The sequence below is a fragment of the Gallinula chloropus genome, assembly GCF_964237585.1.
Source record: "Gallinula chloropus genome assembly, chromosome: 14".
Lineage (NCBI taxonomy): Eukaryota > Metazoa > Chordata > Aves > Gruiformes > Rallidae > Gallinula > Gallinula chloropus.
This window is the reverse complement of record NC_140099.1, coordinates 2,054,878-2,075,125: the sequence shown is the minus strand read 5'-3', so window position 1 is coordinate 2,075,125 and position 20,248 is coordinate 2,054,878. Positions and strand designations below refer to the sequence as shown.

Genomic DNA, 20,248 nt, shown 5'->3' with positions numbered 1-20,248 from the left:
TGTCCTGGGCAGGGCTGTCCCTGTGCCCCACACTCCCCATGGAGGGGAGGGCTCTGTGCAGAAGGACTTTGCTTCCCATGGCAGGCACGACGTCTACAACCCTCTCCTCTCCTCTCCTTTGCAGGTTTTGTTCAAAATGTTTCTGGGAAGTGCAAACTTCGGGGAAGCAGCTCATTTTGTTTCTACCCTGGGCTTCTTCAATTTAATTTTCATCTCTGTCACCCCCATCATACTGTATTTTACGAAAGTGGAGTACTGGTCCCCCTTCTCTGCTGTGCCGTGGGGTTACCTGTGTGGCGTAGCCGGCCTCTGGTTAGGTATGTGATAAAAAAACATACTATTTTTTCTAGCTCTTCTCCTCTCCCCCAGTACAGAATAAGCCTTTGGTAAAATTCCCAACACCCCCCCGCCTCATAATCAGCAGAGCCATCTCACAGGGCAAAGCTGTTCCCAGTGGAAACAAATCCTCCTTGAGAAATGATGAACATTTTTAGAAGAAGCTTTAATACTAATATGAGAATAAACACAAAGCAGTCATCCTAATTGTCCCCTTTCCATCTTTACAGTCCTACCGTGGTTTCATCAGTATTTCCCTGTCTGGCACAACTGGATTGCTCCGAGTCCAGTTTCAAAGGGCCATGTGCCCCCTGCTGCTCCTGGCATGCTCTGTAGGTGCTGTGGGGCTCTCAGCAGAGCTCAAACAGCTTTGTGTAAGCCTGGTGCTGTTCCTTCTCCTTCAGTCTTCAGGTCCCCTCCGCTCCTCCACAACACTCCCTCTTCCAGAGCCACGCTTGCTATTCTCTAGCCAGGCAGAATCTGTTGGATTCAGCCCAGAGGTGTTTCAATTTCCAGCTAAAACAACATCCTTGCCTCGACTGAAGTCTCTATTATCTCATAATTGAAGAGGTTTTTGTCCCTGCTACAAGTATATTAAATGGAAATGGAGAGGATGTCATTGCCTGGTACACAGCCCATCCATGCAGCCATCCTGAGGCACGGTCAGGCTGACAGCTGAGGTGCTGGCAGCACCTTGAAACTGCTCCAGCCTGAATTGCAGCTGCTCTGGGAGCACAGATGGGACAAAAAGCAGGGATAATTTACCACCCAGAGACCTACCCAAGTGCCTAAGCCTCAACCATGAGGGAGCATACCTGTGGAGCAGACAAGCCAGTATGCTCAGTCTGCTTGTGGCATCAACACCAGGTTCTTGGTATCTGATTAAGGCTTGGACAAAGCTGTAAAACCCAAACCTTGGTGTTGTAGTTAGGAAAGGAGATACAGCCCTCCCTCTTCCCCATGCAGAACCTCCCCTCGTTTCATATATAAAAATACAAAACTCAGTCACTGTGTGACAACTACATCATCATGGTGTGCATATTGAGCGTCTACCACATTAGTAGGGTCAAGGTGGAGAAGAAAAGTCTGTCTTTAGTGTTTTCACCCTTAATCATGTGGTTTTTTCCTGTTTTTTCCCTAGCTTTCAATATCCTGGTCAACGTTGGCGTCGTGCTGACATACCCAATTCTGATCTCTATCGGCACAGTGCTCAGCGTCCCTGGGAATGCAGGTACAAGTAATGGGGCTGTGGGTGGAGAAATAAGCAGAGGAGCAGGCAGGTAGCAGCAGCAATTCATTGTCTAAATAGCCAAAAGCTCTTGGCACATATTTCAAAAGCCGCTCACTCTCCTGCGGCTGCCACGGCTGCTCCTGATGATGGTGGGTGATTGATAGAATGATAGAATGGTTCAGGCTGGAAGGGACCTTACAGATCAAGTCCAACCCCCTGCCATGGGCAGGGACACCTCTCACTAGACCAGGCTGCTCAAGGGTCCATCCAACCCGGCCTTGAACACCTCCAGGGAGGGGGCAGCCACCACCTCCCTGGGTGGCCTGTTCCAGTGTCCTACCACCCTCATAGTGAAGAATTTCTTCCTAATACCCAATCTAAATCTACCACTTTCCAATTTAAACCATTCCCCCTCGTCCTATCACTCCATGCCCTTCTAAAAAGTCCCTCCCCAGCTTTCCTGTAGGCCACTTCAGGTACCACAAGGCTGCTATAAGATCTCCCTGGAGCCTTCTCCAGGCTGAACCACTCCAACTCTCTCAGCCTGTCTTCATAGGAGAGGTGTTCCAGCCCTCTGATCATCTTTTTGGCCTCCTCTGGACCCATTCCAACAGCTCCATGTCTCTCATGTTGGGGACTCCAGAACTGGACACAATAATCAAGGTGGGGTCTCACAAGAGTGGAGTAGAGGGGCAGAATCACCTCCCTTGACATGCTCCTTTTGATGCAGCCCAGGATACAGTTGGCTTTCTGGGCTGCAAGTGCACGTTCTTGGCTCATGTCAAGCTTCAGTTGGTGAGAGCCTTGCTTTTTTTCCGTCTTGCCTCTTTTCCCTGGGTGTGAAGAGAGGCATCCATACCACACAGGGAGGGCAGGCTGGTCTCCAGCCAGCAGCCCAGAGCTCCTGGTTGCTGCTGAGATGTGGTGGGGTGAGCTGCAGCTCAGCGCTGTGCTGGTGACTCGCAGTGCAGCACCAGGGCAGGGTGTGTATGTAGAAGTTTACTCCAGAGTCCTGTACTGTTGAACAGCCTCTGTCTCTGCTCTTCCAGTCTCCTCCTCCACCCTCTGAGCCTCAGCACTCCAGGTTTCTGAGTGTGTTTTCTAAGAAAACATCTATTTTTAGGGGTATGCAGGTCAGAGCTGTGGAGCAGTCTGTACCCGTAAGAGGCTGCTGAGGGGCTCAGATGTGCTGTTGTGTGTTGCAGAGTTAGGAGGCTGAGCCTGGAAGCATCAACCCCAGCTTTATGACCCACACGCTGCTCTCACCCCATCACCAGTGCATGCAGTCCAAGGAAACGTGCTGATGCAGGCTGCTGTAGATAAAGAGGCTCTGGAGGGTTCCCCAGGTGAAGGTGGTGAGGAGATGTGGCACTTAGCACCACACTCCCAGGTCAAAGCTGTTCTCTGCACTCAAGGAGCTGGTCACTCCAGAGGGACTGAGAGTGATGTGGCCTGTACCATAGGCAGAGCACAACACACTGGTTATGGAGGTGCACCAGGCTGGTCTGATGCTGTAGGTCATCCTGATAGGTCATCCTGCTGCAGTTTTGACAGCATTGTTTCTTCTGCTTTACAGCTGTGGATCTGTTGAAGCACAAAATGATCTTCAGTGTGGTGAGGCTGGGAGCCACCATCATCATTTGCATTGGGTTTCTGCTGATGCTGCTCCCTGAGGAGTGGGATGAAATAACCCTGAGGTTCATCAACAGCTTGAAAGAGAAGAAGAGTGAGGATCACGCCGATGACATCACAGACGCCAGCGTACACACGAGAAGCAGAAGCAGAGCAAACGGGACAGTGTCTATACCACTAGCTTAGGGCTGGTGGACTTTACCTGCACGTGGATGTATATTCTGTGAATATAGCTTAAATTTCCTCACTACTTGTATGCTTAAAAATGACATTTACTCTGAACTGGGGATGAGAGGCCGCAAGATAAGAGAAATATGTCTATAAGAAATGTTTACATTTATACACTTATCAAGGAAGGGGTGTAAATAACTACAATAAATAAATTTTTGTAATAAAAACCATTTAAGCTTCTGTCATACTGGACTGCTGGGTTTCAGACGTGGATCAAGTCTACATCCTTTATCTCCTGTTGCTGGCAAGCATAGAGCCGTTCTCAAGGACACAATTCTTGGGTTTTTTTTCCAATAAAGTGATTTTTCAGTGAGGTAGCACCTCTGGAAAGCCATTTCAAGCCTCCCCTGGCATTTTTGATAATTCAGTTCTGAAAGAAGCCAATGTTCACATTGACATCAGGAAATATTATTGGAGGAAATGTTCTGTGCAAAACTTTAATTTAATGTGAAGTTGGGGCAGTGTGGGACTAAAAGCTACTTTGAACACAACCTGGGTGGGCTACAGTGCTGGCAGCCCACAGATGTGGTACTGCAAAGCTTGTGTGCTCTGACTTCTGTGCCTGCAGCTGGCAGGAATCTGTGGCTCAGCACTGATGTCCTGACCCCCTCAGCAGATCGGTGGGGCCAGGGTACTACTCAGACCCCCTGCCTCCCAGTCTGCATGGGAGAGAGAGAACTCCTTTGCTGCCTGTGGGAGAACAGTGTGTTCACATGCACTGCAGTCAGGTCAGGCAGTGCAATCGTGTTTGGCAAGCAGGGAGGATTTGTAGGGTTTCTACCTGCCCGAGTCACCCAAAACAAGGAACTGAGATGATGTCCAGCACACCCTCAGCTCCAGGACTGCTGCTGTACCCTTGGCTGCCTTTGCTAAAGAACTGACCCCACTCATGACACTCATGGGGTGGACCACATGGCAGCAAACGCCTGAAACCCCCTCCCTGTATCTTCACTCCCCCCCCCGCTGTGATGCTCCGGGCTCAAGCCCTATCCCTGCATCCCTCCCAAGCCACAATGAGCCGTGCCTCTCTCCAACACAAGCTTTCCAGCAGTGGTCCTGGGTACCTTTAGAAAGCCAAAAGTAGCCTTACTCATGTCTTTGTGTCCCAGAAAAGCTGTACTCCAGGTTAAACAGCAACCTTCTTATGAGAGATTGAACTCCACAGCTCGCCTGTGTCCCTGGGAAATGTCAGTTCCTATTTTTCAGAGCTTTGGGGCAGACAAATATTTTTCTTAACCTTCCCCGTGGAAAAGCCTTTCAAAAGCCAAACCAAACCAACCACCAGCCCAGTTCTCTCCCTAAGCCTGTCATTGTGGAATTCAGGCTGGCTGGTTCCTCTTAACAGCAGTCCTAGGATTGCCCATGCAAGATTACTTTGACTTGAGAACACTTGATAGGAAAACAAGTATTTTTTTCCCCGCATTCTTTTAAGGAAGAATAGAAACAACTGGAAAATGTTGCAGATTTCTGAGCTCTACTGGCCTGCCTACTGCTTGTGAGTTTGATTAGCAGCTAGTACAGTTGTGGGGGGGGGGGGGGAGGGGGGGGTGTGTGTGTGGGGGGGTGTTTATGGCATTACAACCAGGAAAAAAAAGTTTAAGAGAGAGGAAATGTTTGTTATTATTAACACCAGTTATATGAGAGTGTGAGCCCCATGGTTTGGAGGAATCAGTGGAGGGCTATTAAGATGATTAAGGGCCTGGAGCATCTCCCCTACGAGGAAAGACTGAGTGAGCTGGAACTGTTCAGCCTGGAGAAAAGAAGCCTGAGGGGGGATCTGTTCAATGTTTATAAATATCTGAAGTGTGGGACACAGGGGGCCATGGGCAGCCTCTTCTCAGTGTCTGTGGGGACAGGACAAGGGGCGATGGGCTCAAGTTGGAGCACAGGGAGTTCCACACCAATCTGGGGAAGAACTTATTCCTGGTGAGGGTGAGGGAGCCCTGGGACAGGCTGCCCAGGGGGTGTGGACACTGACCTCTGTGACCTGTCCTAAGCAACCTGCTTTGGCAGTGGGGTTGGACTGGATGATCTCTGGATCTGCAGCCCCTGCAGTTCTGTGATTCTGTGATATGCTCTGGGCACATCCCTGGTCCCAGGAGCAGAGGTGGCAGTGAGGGGGTGCTGGGCAGCCAACCTGTCCTCATGGCCATTAGGGCTTAATACTGATGCAAACAAAGCGCCTTGTGCAAGCAGTAACAAAAGCACCTTTTTATTTTCTTTTTATCACATCTAAACCGTTCCTCACAAACAGCAGAGCTCACAAAATACTTGGGTATATTAAGAATTTACTCTTTGATCACACAGCTGCAGAATTAGGGCTGCAGAAACCAACCCAACACACACAAAATCTTTTAAAAGACTCTTCCAGCATTTGAGAAGATGGGCTCTGCTCCTTGTCTGCTGCTTTTGAAAGCAGCTAGACACTAAAAGTATTCTAAAAATGTGAATTGTATGGAACAGGAAGATATGGCTGAGAGCAAATAGCACATGGCAGCTTGGCACTACCCCAAGCCAATTCTGGGGTTGATATAGTCATTTATATTACCAGATCGTTTGAGAGATGTGTTTTACTGGAATTTTAGTTCCTGCCAAACTGAACACATGGGAAAAACAAACATTTCCTTTTAGTACGCGCCGATGAGTGCATTTTGGCAGGCAGCCCCAGGACTGGATCCTTCAAAGAACCTCACTGACAATTCAGCAGGGAAAATGATGTGAAATCCCCGGGTTTGAGTCAATTTTCCCCTAGTTGAGACATTTCACAGCCAGGGCCACAGCGTGTTGCTGAGCCAGCCTGTCTGTCTCTACAGTCAAAGCCCGTCCTGTACCCAGGGACTGTCCTCAGGGACCAGGGACCAGTGATGGGCCTTCCATTTCTACAGTGAGAAAAGACTCTGTGCCCCAGCAGCCACCTTCCACATCATGTCAGGCATCCAACCCAACCCAAGGTTTGGGCTGGGAGCAAGCAGCCCCCACATTTCTACCTGCACAGCCAACAGCACTGAGGGCTTCAACAGGGGCTGCAGAAGGCTTTCCCACTTCTGCCACCCTTTCCCTTCCCCAGCCCCTGCCGTGGGTGGGCAGCAGGGATGTCCCCCCCCATCCTTCCCCTTCCATCAGCAGGTACCTGATCCCCAGGTTGCATCCTGCCCAGATGTTTTGCAGGGGTGCTCATCCCACTCAGCGATTCCTTAAGGTCCCCTTGCTTACCCACTGCCCAACCTGCAGTTTATCTATCTTCCTGATTAATCAAGGATGGTAATTGCCCTCCCTAGAGCCCAGCTCAACCTTTCAGCACCAGAAAAGCCATTAAACCCAAGAAATCGGACAATAAATGGAGGCTATTTTGCATGATGGTGCTGATGAGCCATCAGAGGAATGCAAACCAATAATCACGCCCATCAAGTGACCGAGCAGATGTGGTTACTTCTGCCGCTGCGGGCGTCTCTGATGAGCCTGTCCACCGTCTCCAGCAACGTGTTTCATTCCAGCCACACCATCTCATTTGCACCCCAAGGAAAATGCCAGTTTTGATCCATCAGCTGCGTGATCAGATTCTCCTTCACGCCAGGGCCCAGCTCTCTGGGAGGAAAACAGAACGTGCTGCGAATAACCCGCCTGCAGCATCGCCGCCTGCGCGTGCTCTCCAAAGGGCTCAGTGACCAGGCACCGCAGACGATGCGATCTCAGCACCACCTGTATCCTCAGCCTTGGCTGGGCTGAGATGAACATTCCCTGTTAACACAGGTGACAGGCAGCAGAGGGAGGACAGAGATGTATTTCTTTACTTTACAGATGCGTAATACTGCGGTCTATTAGTTGTGCCGGTGTGTATCCCGGCCAGTGACACGGGGCTGGATTATTTTCCTCTCTTTGCTGCTCTGTTTCTTCGAGCTACTGCTAGCTGAACATGCCACGAGCAGAACGAATGACAACAAGCCTAGCTGCATCATTGTGGTTCCTTCTGCTTTACTCACCAAGGACTTGCACCAAGCCCAGGTGTTATTCTTACAAAAAATCAGTGCTGCCTGCTTTCCTTCTCCTCCTGCACCCACATTTCCTGAGATTCGAGGGCAAAACCCTGCATCAGTCTCTGCAACACGTCAGATATTGTCACAACTCATCTCTTCCATTCGCATTCCTGGCAGGTAGAACACAAAGAGGAAAGGAAAAGCTTCCCCAGCCATTCAGACTTACACTGGTGCATCTCTGAATTTGGGGATTTTCTTTTTTTGCCCAGGGTTTTGGACCTTACACTCCCCCCCCCACCTTGATCTTTGTGGTGAGCCACGATGCTGTGAGAAGCAGCTGCTTCCCTCGTGGTTTGGCACATGACGTGCACTTTAGAAAGTGGCACACACAGCTGTGACAGTAATTTAAAACTCATTCTTAAGGAGGAGTTTCAAGGCAGAGGCAATCTGCTACGGCAGTGGGATGTTAGACCGGGGCCCTGTGACGAATCCTCCCCTCAGTGCCCCTTTGCTCCATGTACGAGTGAATTACAAACTGCTTCTCCAATGGGAAAACTTCCCTGCCCTAATTCAAGGCACTTCCCTGCCCTTGGGCTTTTCCCTGCATCTTCCTTAAAATGAGATCAGGGCACTTAGGGGTCAATGCTTTCATTTTCATTATAATAAATTTGCTGGGAAATTCAGTTCTGGCAAGATCAGGATCATTTACAGGTTCCAGCTGAATTTGGTGGAGGTTTCAGGCAATAAATGAAACAGGAGAAAGGCATAAGGAGCATCCAACCCCCCTAGGAAGGGCCACTGCTGTCCCTAATGGCAATGCACAGGGCCAAAGTTCCTTCCAGCCCCACATTCCTATAGCACAGCTCTTGGAAATCAGACTGAACCTTAAATACAGATAAAAACCTGCATTAAATCAACCCCTTTAATCAGCATGAGCTTGATCTGGACAGGCTGGAGAGCTGGGCAGGGAGAAACCAAATGAGGTTCAACAAAAGCAAGTGTAGAGTCTTGCATCTGGGAAGGAATTGAATCTGCTTGAATCAGTACAGGCTGGGGGATGACCTGCTGGAGAGGAGCTCTGCGGAGAAGGACCTGGGGGTTCTGGTGGATGACGGGTTGGCCATGAGCCAGCAGTGTGCCCTGGTGCCTAAGAGAGCCAGTGGGATCCTGGGGTGCATCAGGAGGAGTGTGGCCAGCAGGTCGAAGGAGGTGATCCTCCCCCTCTATTCTGCCCTGATCAGGCCCCACCTGGAGTATTGTGTCCAGTTCTGGGCTCCCTGGTATAAAAAAGACAGGGATCTCCTGGAGAGAGTCCAGAGAAGGGCGACAAAGATGATTAAGGGCCTGGAGCATCTCCCCTGTGAGGAAAGGCTGAGTGAGCTGGGACTGTTCAGCCTGGAGAAAAGAAGATTAAGGGGGGACCTTATTAATATTTCTAAATATCTTGAGTATGGGATGCAGGGGGGAATGGGCAGCCCCTTTTCAGTGTCTGTGGGGACAGGACAAGGGGCAATGGCTGCAAGTTGGAGCACAGGAAGTTCTGCACCAACATGGGGAAGAACTTTTCCCCAGTGAGGGTGAGGGAGCCCTGGGACAGGCTGCCCAGGGGGTGTGGAGTCTCCTTCTCTGGAGATATTCAAAACCCGTCTGGACGCCGACCTGTGCAATCTGAGCTGGGGAGCTGCTTTGGCAGGGGGGTTGGACCCGATGATCTCTCGAGGTCCCTTCCAACCCTGATGATTCTGTGATTCTATGAAAGTGCAGCTCCTGCAGCTCTGAAGGCCACAGATGCTGAGATTTTTTTTGAGAGATTCACTGTAGATACCAGTCCTTAACTGATGCAGCACCAAGGTGCTGAGCAGTGCTCTTAGGCTCCCATCCTTGGGCATGTGTCAGGCAAAGGTGGGGCAGCAGGGGAAGCATACTGTCACACAGAGCCAGGGTGAGGCCCAAGGCCGGGGCTGGCTACAGCAGCACCTGTGATTGGCTCCTGTGCCTGTGACAGCAGCGGCATCACAATGGGGGCTGGGGGTTATAAGGGGCATGCGCAGGCAGCGCTGACCAGTGTGTCCTGGGCTAGCAGTGAGTACACACACTGGGCCGGGAGGGGAGGCTGGGCTGGGCTGGACGAGGGCTGGGGCAGAAACACGGGCCCCCAGGGAGGTGGGTTCTCACCCAGCATCGAGGGACTCACCACTGGCAGGAGAGCCTGGGGCAGGGCACGGTGCTGCCAACACCATGGCTGGGCACAGGCCTGGCTGCCTCCCAACTCCCTCATCCCTCTCCTACTGGCCCCCTGTTCTCTGCAGCTCCCATCTCAGATCCTTCCCAGGTCCACTGAAGCCCTTTTCTCTTGCAGACCATGGATATCACTTTGTTCTTCGCGATGCTTGTGCAAAGCACAATCCCACACCTGCAGATGGTCAATGAGGAGCTGGACGAGGCTACATGTGAGCGCATGGAGCAACGGCGTATCTTCCTGAGCCAGAAGATGGCCGAGCTCCTGCAAGAACTGGAGCAGAGCAGCCTGGAGCTGAGGACTCAGGAGAAGAGCGGCATGGCCTGGGCATCCCTGCTCTTCACAGACCTGCAGTACCAGCCATTCTGGGCAATTGCTGGACTCTTGGTCTTGCTACTTGGCCTCTGGTGGTGGTTCAGGAGGAGGAGTCATCAGGCATACAAACCGAGTGATGACAGCTCCAGTGGCTACAGGGCTGAGGAGGAGGAGGAAGACGATGATGAAAATGCTCTGGGAAGATATATTGAGGAGCAAATCCATTTGCCAGTGCACGACCTTACCACAGAGCGCAAGAGAGTGCTGGACCTAGTGGGCTCCTGCATCCACGTCTCCAAGGCCTTCATGATAGACACCTTCTACCCAGTGCTGGAAACACAAATTGGGGTTGGCAGCGCCTTTGAAGGCTGGGGTCCCTGTAAGGAAGTTACTGTCTACAGAATTCTCATACCCATGAAGCCACCCATTGGGCATGCCTTCCACCTGGAGCCAAGCACTGTGAATGGGCCGGAAGCGAGGACCTGCCGCATCCGCGTGGAGCTGCTGTGCACTTGCTTAAAGTCAGGGCACATGCTGTGCTTTGTCCACGACCCCATGGAGGAGCTGAGGAGCAATCAAGAACCCAGCCTTCTTGACACTCTTTGCACTGACTCCTTCCTGGATGTGCAGAAAACAGCCCGCTGGTTCCATCAATTGGTGAAGGATGCCTGGGTGTTTTTGCCTCTGTCATCCAAATACCATATGGAGCTGCTGCCCTCCAGTCGCTCCTGCAGATTTCAAGTGACAAAAGACAATGAGCCAAAGCTCACCATTGAACTGATATTTGGGGTGCAGCAAGGCAACTCGGACATCTTCGTGAGCAGTGAGAGTACAGAGGGCAGCTCCACCCCAAGTACGATGTGGTCAGAGACCTACGCTGTGGCGGAGGTGAAGTTCTTCAGGCGTGTGGCCAGGAAGGCTCCGCCTGATAGCTTCCATCTGAAGTGCCTGCAGTTCTATGTTCACATACTTGATGGCTCGTGCTTTTCCATCTGTGCCTTCAAGACAGCTGTGATGCACCTCCTGTCAACAATACCCCTCTCAAACTGGCGCAGCAAGCATTTCCTGCAGCGGCTACGGGATATCACGTCGTACCTGTACCGCTGCCTGGAGGAGAAACGCCTCAACCATTTCTTCTTTGGCAATGAGAATGTGCCCAAGCAGATCCTCTTGCCCTCATCCTTCCAAAATGTCGTACCGCCAAACCTCTTCCATCACTTGGAAGAGGATCCAGCCGCCCATTGTGAGGCACTGCGTGCCTTCCATGCGTGGCGAGATCGGATTATAAGATCACTGCTCTTTGACCACTACCTTGATGTACCAACCTCTGACTGTGGGTTTCAGGAGACCAGAGTGTTCAATAAATTGTGTGTTTGAACAAATGCTGCGCCCGTGTCTGTGCATCGCTTGGTTGTGGAACGTGGCCATAGGGTGCTGCTGGCTGAGCTGCTGCAGGGTCAGGGAGCGTTTTGCAGAGAAGCCGATGTGGTGGGCTCTGGTTTCATGATACACTGGGCTTTACCTGCCCAGGCGGTGTGTGTTAATTCCAGGAGGCAGCTTGGCATCCCACAGCTGCTCGGTCACCCCTCGCCTCTTCACACACTTGACTTCATTCATAAATCCCAGGAGAGATACGACCACTGAAAAAGGAAATATGGAGAAGAGCAAAAACGCAACTAGAGTGGTGGCTAGAAGCGCCCTGTAGGATGGGGACTGCTTCTGTCAAACACTGACAGGCCCACTGAAGCCCTTCTCTCCCTCCTCCTGCAGGCCATGGCTGCCACCACATTCTTGGCCCTGCTGCTGCTAAGTGTCATCCAGTGCCCGCAGATGGTCGGTGAAGAGCTGGATGAGGCCACACACGAGGGCACGGAGCAGCGTCAGCACTATCTGAGCTAGAAGATGACTCAGCTCCTGCAGGAGCGGGAGCAGAGGAGCTTGGAGCTCAGCACTCAGGAGCAGAGCAGCACGGCCTGGTGATCCCTGCTCTTCGCTGCCTTGCAGCACTGGCAAATTTGGGTGGCCACTGGACTCCTGGTCCTGCTCTTCAGGCTTGGCTGTTCATGGAGGCGTCAGCCAGCCACCAGCAGCCAGGAGGGCAGCTCTAGAAATGCGGGCCTGCCAGAGGCCTGACTTTCCTCACAGAAGGGATAGGCCTTGACAATATCCTCACGTTCCCGTGAGACAGGAAAGTTACTCATGCTGAAGGGGTTTTGTAATCACATTCACATTCACAAAACATGATGGCCTTGAAGTGGAGGGGGGGGGGGGGGGTTACAGACTGCCCTAAACCAAGAGGATGACTAAGAGAGTCCTGGTGGTTGAGAGCCAATGGGATCCTGGGGTGCATCAAGAGGAGTGTGGCCAGCAGGTCAAAAGATCCTCCCCCTCTACCGTGAGTGCTCTGGTCAGGCCCCGCCTGGAGTATTGTGTCCAGTTCTGTGCTCCCTGGGATAAGAAGGACAGGGATGTCCTGGAAAGAGTGCAGAGGAGGGCTACAAAGACGGTGAAAGGCCTGGAGTATCTCCCCTATGAGGAAAGGCTGAGTGAGCTGGGACTGTTCAGCCTAGAGAAAAGAAGACGAAGGGGGGGCCTTATTAATGTTTCCAAATATCTTGTGCCCCACGGGACCTGCTGTAAGGCAGTCAGGAGTGATGTTGGTGTTTTGCTATTTTGAGGATAAAGCCATTCAAAAACACAAATCTGGCATGATGCAACCCCTGGCTGGAGACATTTTACAGCTCAAAAGGTCCCCATTGCCATCAAGCAGGAGTTGGGTGCCTCATCCACAGGTCTACTGGCCACGAGTGTTGGACAACCCTACTCTCAACATTGTCCTCCCCCCAGAGAAAAGCCAAAAGATGCCCCAATGGCTCCAAACCTCTACAGGTTCAGTAATCATCTCAGATCCCAGGCTTGTAGCTCCCCTCAGTTGTTCCCCTGGGAATGACTCCGCCTGCCCAGCATACGGCTCTCATTAGCTTAATTAGAATTAGATGCCAGGCAACATGCTTAGCAGGTAAAATTCAGCACTTAAATCAATCGTAGCCCTGTCTCGCAGTGGGCTATTTTCGTAAGCCGCGAGGCAGAAGAACGCAAATAAAGGTGTGGTTTTCGACGAGTGGCATCATGCAGCCCCTCCTGCAGCCCCTCACAGTGGGGTTTAAATCCTGCCCCTACCCAAACGCTTCCCAGAGGTGAGCAAGGAGGCTTGCCCGTGCCTGAAAGCGCATGCACAGCTCTGTATGACGGCTGGATGGTGAGGATCTCCCAGCCACGGTAGGTGAGCGTTCATCTTGGCTTGTGTTACACCCCGCTTCCTCGTGTGGGGCGGATCTGCCGCTACTAAAGCACAGGGGTAAAAACTAAGAGCTGTGAGAATTACTTCAGCTCAGCCCCCGCGCTGCCTCGTCGCTGGGACAAGGGCCCATCCTTGCTGGCATCATGCAGGTGTGTCAAGGACCATCCCTGCCCCAGGACCAAGCAGGTTTGCAGGCAGAGAGCACTCTGGTCCCGGTTCTGTATCTCTAAAGGATGAGGGCAAATCTCCTACAAGACACGACACACGCGTGGATGAGATGAGATGAGGGGGAAGATTTTGTAAAAAATCCCAAACACGACCCATCACACCTTATAAGGGAGAAGTAACTTCCCCAAAGCCACACTCTTCTCTTCACCTGAAGAAGCTGCTTCTCCCAAGTCCCAGCCCCTTGCCTGTGCTGTGCCCCACATTCCCAGCACTGGCAGCTGCCTCTTCACACTCCCCAAGCTCACTGCGCCCTCCCCCCCCACCCTTAGAAATTCCTCATGCACTAATTTGTCCTGCAGATTGAGAGGTGGTAACTTCACACCCTCCTCTGGCTATCACAAGCTGCTATTTCCACGAGTGTTCCCTGGCTGCTGAATTCTGTCTCCAGAGGAACCGCCTGCACTGGAAATGTTCATGTTGGGTGCCCATTCCTTGGGCTTTTCCCTGCATCTTCCTTAAAACGGGATCAGGGCACTTAGGGGTCAATGCTTTCCTTTTCATTATAATAAATTTGCTGGGAAATTCAGTTCTGGCAAGATCAGGATCATTTACAGGTTCCAGCTGAATTTGGTGGAGGTTTCAGGCAATAAATGAAACAGGAGAAAGGCATAAGGAGCATCCAACCCCCCTGGGAAGGGCCACTGCTGTCCCTAATGGCAATGCACAGGGCCAAAGCTCCTTCCAGCCCCACATTCCTATAGCACAGCTCTTGGAAATCAGACTGAACCTTAAATACAGATAAAAACCTGCATTAAATCAACCCCATTAATCAGCATGAGCTTCATGACACCAGGTGGGCAGTGATGGAGCCAGCCTGAAGCTCAGGCTTCCCCAACCCATCCTTCCTCCCATCAAATGCCATCGGTGGGTGGTAAAGGCAGGTGTAAGCCAGGGGTTAACACAGCATTTCTTCATGCTGTAGAGGGGCATCAGGGCTTGCTCTTGAGCTGATGCCAATAGCCACGAGCTCCACCATTGGCAGAGCTCACCCGGTAAACCCACCAGCACCCAACCAACACCCTATGCGGCCAGGGATCCTGGGCAAAACCACAATGTGATCATTTTAGCAGGCAGTTGCAATAATAATAACAATGATGGTAATATTTGGGAGCTTCCTCCAGTGTCGCTGGGCCCTTCTGGGACCCAGTTCAACCCCAAGCTTGCTCTCAGTTTGCCCCAGCAACCCACAGGAAGGGCATCTTTTGCACCCTGCCTTTCGTCCCCACACCCCGAGCCCACAGCTGCTGCTCTGCAGCCCCTTGCCTACTCTGAGCGCTCCTTGTGTTGCAAAGAAGAGGCATGAGAAGATCAAAGCGCAGCTCCTGCAGCTCTGAAGGCCACAGATGCTGAGATTTTTTTTGAGAGATTCAGTGTAGATACCAGTCCTTAACTGGTGCAGCACCAAGGTGCTGAGCAGTGCTCTCAGGCTCCCATTCTCGGGCATGCGTAGCGCAGAGCTGTACTGCAGCAGGGGAGGTGGGACCTGGTGCTCATGGACCAGCCAGAAGGATACTGCGTCACCTTTAAATGCAAAGAGGAGCATCTCTTCACCCAGGGGTGAAGCACTTGGAGCAATGTCAATTGCATTGTCCCTTGCAATCCCCTTCCCTAAATCACTGCACTGCTGGGGAAATCCATACGGCTTGGGAAGAAGCCCGGCCAAGACAGGGGGTTTGGTTTCATAACAAGCAGTGTGTCCAACGGGGTTTGATAATAAACGTGAGGGTGGTTAAGGTTCTATGGTAAGGTAATCGTGATTATTTATTGCATAGAGAACAGGGTCAGATGAAGCTGTCAGGGAGACCCTCCCGTTGAGTAACGAAGTTCGGAAAGGACCCCCTTGCTTTCTAAACTCCTTCTCAGAGAGGAGCCTAGGTGCGGCTGGATCCAGTCTTAGTCCCAGAATTGGTCAACGGTTTATGGCTAAAGGACTATTTACGCACACTCAATCCTTTATGCTTCTTAGCTAAGATGACAAACTTTAGTGTACTTATTCCCAATTCACTTATGCAGGAACTGTTGCGGATCTGTTGAGGCAAGGACTCTCTCGACCTCCAGGAGTAACCTTGAGAGGCGTCCCTGTCAAGGGGAGATCCTGACGTGCAGCCCGCTGTCGTCTCAGGAGAGCTCAAAGGGCTCTTGGACTGCTCAATATTTATGGAGTAGGATGGTTGGCTCATAGTCCTATTTAACACACCACCCACAGGTGCCAGTGGACACTGGCCAGCGCTCTGCTCAGGTGGGCACATTAGCATAGATAGTCCTTGGCTATTGTGCTGTTCTCTCTCCTCCCAAAGTCACCCTGAGATGGATGGAGACATCACAACCATCGCCAATGGTTACCAATTAATCCAGATGTACAGGAAAAAGTCAGGCAAAGGTGGGGCAGCAGGGGAAGCATACTGTCACACAGAGCCAGGGTGAGGCCCAAGGCCGGGGCTGGCTACAGCAGCACCTGTGATTGGCTCCTGCGCCTGTGACAGCAGCGGCATCACAATGGGGGCTGGGGGTTATAAGGGGCATGCGCAGGCAGCGCTGACCAGTGTGTCCTGGGCTAGCAGTGAGTACACACACTGGGCCAGGAGGGGAGGCTGGGCTGGTCTGGACGAGGGCTGGGGCAGAAACACGGGCCCCCGGGGAGGTGGGTTCTCACCCAGCATCGAGGGACTCACCACTGGCAGGAGAGCCTGGGGCAGGGCACGGTGCTGCTGACACCATGGCTGGGCACAGGCCCGGCTGCCTCCCAACTCCCTCACCCCCTCTCCTACTGGCCCCCTGTTCTCTGCAGCTCCCATCCCAGATCCTTCCCAGGCCCACTGAAGCCCTTTTCTCTTGCAGACCATGGATATCACTTTGTTCTTCGCGATGCTTGTGCAAAGCATCATCCAGCACATGCAGATGGTCAATGAGGAGCTGGAGGAGGCTACATGTGAGCGCATGGAGCAATGGCATAGCTACCAGAGCCAGAAGATGGCTGAGCTCCTACAAGAGCTGGAGCAGAGCAGCCTGGAGCCGAGGACACAGGAGAAGAACAGCGTGGCCTGGGCATCCCTGCTCTTCACAGACCTGCAGTACCAGCCATTCTGGGCAATTGCTGGACTCTTGGTCTTGCTACTTGGCCTCTGGTGGTGGTTCAGGAGGAGTCGTCATCAGGCATACAAACCGAGTGATGACAGCTGCAGTGGCTACAGGGCTGAGGAGGAGGAGGAAGACGATGATGATCTGGGAAGCTTTATTGCAAATTTGCCAATGCCGGACGTTGCCACTGAGTGCAAGAGAGTGATGCGCCTGGTGCGCACCTACATCCGCATCTTCAGGGGCCTCAGTGCAGGTCATTTCTACCCAGTGCTGGAAAACCAAATTGGGGTTGGCAGCGCCTTTGAAGGCTGGGGTCCCTGTAAGGAAGATACTGTCTACAGAATTCTCATACCCATGAAGCCACCCATTGGGCATGCCTTCCACCTGGAGCCAAGCACTGTGAACGGGACGGAAGCGAGGACCTGCCGCATCCGCGTGGAGCTGCTGTGCACTTGCTCAAAGCCAGTGAAGATGCTGTGCTTCCTCCACCACCCCGTGGAGGAGCTGAGGAGGATTCAGAAACCCAGCCTTCTTGACACTCTTTGCACTGACTCCTTCCTGGATGTGCGGAAAACAGCCCGCTGGTTCCATCAATTGGTGAAAGATGCCTGGTTGTTTTTGCCTCTGTCATCCAAATACCATGTGGAGCTGCTGCCCTCCAGGCGCTCCTGCAGATTTCAAGTCACAAAAAACAATGAGCCAAAGCTCACCATTGAACTGATATTTGGGGTGCAGCAAGGCAACTCGGACATCTTTGTGAGCAGTGAGAGTACAGAGAGCAGCTCCACCCCAAGTACGATGTGGTCAGAGACCTACGCTGTGGCGGAGGTGAAGTTCTTCAGGCATGTAGCCAGGAAGGCTCCACCTGATAGCTTCCATCTGAAGTGCCTGCAGCTCTATGCTCACATACTTGATGGCTCGTGCTTTTCCATCTGTGCCTTCAAGACAGCTGTGATGCACCTCCTGACAACAATGCCCCTCTCAAACTGGCGCAGCAAGCATTTCCTACAGCGGCTACGGGATATCACATCGTACCTGCACTGCTGCCTGGAGGAGAAGCGCCTCAACCATTTCTTCTTTGGCAATGAGAATGTGCCCAAGCAGATCCTCTTGCCCTCATCCTTCCAAAATGTCGTACCGCCAAACCTCTTCCATCACTTGGAAGAGGATCCAGCCGCCCATTGTGAGGCACTGCGTGCCTTCCATGCGTGGCGAGATCGGATTATAAGATCACTGCTCTTTGACCACTACCTTGATGTACCAACCTCTGACTGTGGGTTTCAGGGGACCAGAGTGTTCAATAAATTGTGTGTTTGAACAAATGCTGCGCCCGTGTCTGTGCATCGCTTGGTTGTGGAACGTGGCCATAGGGTGCTGCTGGCTGAGCTGCTGCAGGGTCAGGGAGCGTTTTGCAGAGAAGCCGATGTGGTGGGCTCTGGTTTCATGATACACTGGGCTTTACCTGCCCAGGCGGTGTGTGTTAATTCCAGGAGGCAGCTTGGCATCCCACAGCTGCTCAGTCACCCCTCGCCTCTTCACACACTTGACTTCATTCATAAATCCCAGGAGAGATACGACCACTGAAAAAGGAAATATGGAGAAGAGCAAAAACGCAACTAGAGTGGTGGCTAGAAGCGCCCTGTAGGATGGGGACTGCTTCTGTCAAACACTGACAGGCCCACTGAAGCCCTTCTCTCCCTCCTCCTGCAGGCCATGGCTGCCACCACATTCTTGGCCCTGCTGCTGCTAAGTGTCATCCAGTGCCCGCAGATGGTCGGTGAAGAGCTGGATGAGGCCACACACGAGGGCACGGAGCAGCGTCAGCACTATCTGAGCTAGAAGATGACTCAGCTCCTGCAGGAGCGGGAGCAGAGGAGCTTGGAGCTCAGCACTCAGGAGCAGAGCAGCACGGCCTGGTGATCCCTGCTCTTCGCTGCCTTGCAGCACTGGCAAATTTGGGTGGCCACTGGACTCCTGGTCCTGCTCTTCAGGCTTGGCTGTTCATGGAGGCGTCAGCCAGCCACCAGCAGCCAGGAGGGCAGCTCTAGAAATGCGGGCCTGCCAGAGGCCTGACTTTCCTCACAGAAGGGATAGGCCTTGACAATATCCTCACGTTCCCGTGAGACAGGAAAGTTACTCATGCTGAAGGGGTTTTGTAATCACATTCACATTCACAAAACATGATGGCCTTGAAGTGGAGGGGGGGGGGGGGGGGTTACAGACTGCCCTAAACCAAGAGGATGACTAAGAGAGTCCTGGTGGTTGAGAGCCAATGGGATCCTGGGGTGCATCAAGAGGAGTGTGGCCAGCAGGTCAAAAGATCCTCCCCCTCTACCGTGAGTGCTCTGGTCAGGCCCCGCCTGGAGTATTGTGTCCAGTTCTGTGCTCCCTGGGATAAGAAGGACAGGGATGTCCTGGAAAGAGTGCAGAGGAGGGCTACAAAGACGGTGAAAGGCCTGGAGTATCTCCCCTATGAGGAAAGGCTGAGTGAGCTGGGACTGTTCAGCCTAGAGAAAAGAAGACGAAGGGGGGGCCTTATTAATGTTTCCAAATATCTTGTGCCCCACGGGACCTGCTGTAAGGCAGTCAGGAGTGATGTTGGTGTTTTGCTATTTTGAGGATAAAGCCATTCAAAAACACAAATCTGGCATGATGCAACCCCTGGCTGGAGACATTTTACAGCTCAAAAGGTCCCCATTGCCATCAAGCAGGAGTTGGGTGCCTCATCCACAGGTCTACTGGCCACGAGTGTTGGACAACCCTACTCTCAACATTGTCCTCCCCCCAGAGAAAAGCCAAAAGATGCCCCAATGGCTCCAAACCTCTACAGGTTCAGTAATCATCTCAGATCCCAGGCTTGTAGCTCCCCTCAGTTGTTCCCCTGGGAATGACTCCGCCTGCCCAGCATACGGCTCTCATTAGCTTAATTAGAATTAGATGCCAGGCAACATGCTTAGCAGGTAAAATTCAGCACTTAAATCAATCGTAGCCCTGTCTCGCAGTGGGCTATTTTCGTAAGCCGCGAGGCAGAAGAACGCAAATAAAGGTGTGGTTTTCGACGAGTGGCATCGTGCAGCCCCTCCTGCAGCCCCTCACAGTGGGGTTTAAATCCTGCCCCTACCCAAACGCTTCCCAGAGGTGAGCAAGGAGGCTTGCCCGTGCCTGAAAGCGCATGCACAGCTCTGTATGACGGCTGGATGGTGAGGATCTCCCAGCCACGGTAGGTGAGCGTTCATCTTGGCTTGTGTTACACCCCGCTTCCTCGTGTGGGGCGGATCTGCCGCTACTAAAGCACAGGGGTAAAAACTAAGAGCTGTGAGAATTACTTCAGCTCAGCCCCCGCGCTGCCTCGTCGCTGGGACAAGGGTCCATCCTTGCTGGCATCATGCAGGTGTGTCAAGGACCATCCCTGCCCCAGGACCAAGCAGGTTTGCAGGCAGAGAGCACTCTGGTCCCGGTTCTGTATCTCTAAAGGATGAGGGCAAATCTCCTACAAGACACACGCGTGGATGAGATGAGATGAGGGGGAAGATTTTGTAAAAAATCCCAAACACGACCCATCACACCTTATAAGGGAGAAGTAACTTCCCCAAAGCCACACTCTTCACCTGAAGAAGTTGCTTCTCCCAAGTCCCAGCCCCTTGCCTGTGCTGTGCCCCACATTCCCAGCACCGGGAGCTGCC

The 20,248-nt window shown here is 52.4% G+C and overlaps 2 protein-coding genes across 3 annotated transcripts in view; both read left to right on the top strand.

The window, feature by feature from the left end:
• SLC35F4 (solute carrier family 35 member F4) overlaps positions 1-3,395 on the top strand; it is a gene marked incomplete at its 5' end in the record, with an annotated part of 121,559 nt that extends 118,164 nt beyond the window's left edge. For both annotated transcript variants that reach the window (XM_084270516.1, XM_084270515.1), the window contains 3 exons: positions 125-317; positions 1,478-1,567; positions 3,144-3,395. In XM_084270516.1, coding sequence (XP_084126642.1) covers positions 125-317; positions 1,478-1,567; positions 3,144-3,385 — 525 coding nt within the window. In that variant the 3' untranslated portion in view covers positions 3,386-3,395. The remainder of the gene's footprint in view (positions 1-124; positions 318-1,477; positions 1,568-3,143) is intronic.
• Positions 3,396-16,328: 12,933 nt separating this feature from the next.
• Positions 16,329-18,404, top strand: LOC311197000 (inositol 1,4,5-trisphosphate receptor-interacting protein-like 1; the record flags this gene model as incomplete). Its single annotated transcript, XM_084270688.1, has 2 exons — positions 16,329-17,822; positions 18,276-18,404. The coding sequence occupies 2 exons, from the start codon at positions 16,329-16,331 to the stop codon at positions 18,402-18,404; spliced, it is 1,623 nt and encodes a 540-aa protein (XP_084126814.1).
• Between the last annotated feature and the right edge of the window lie 1,844 nt (positions 18,405-20,248).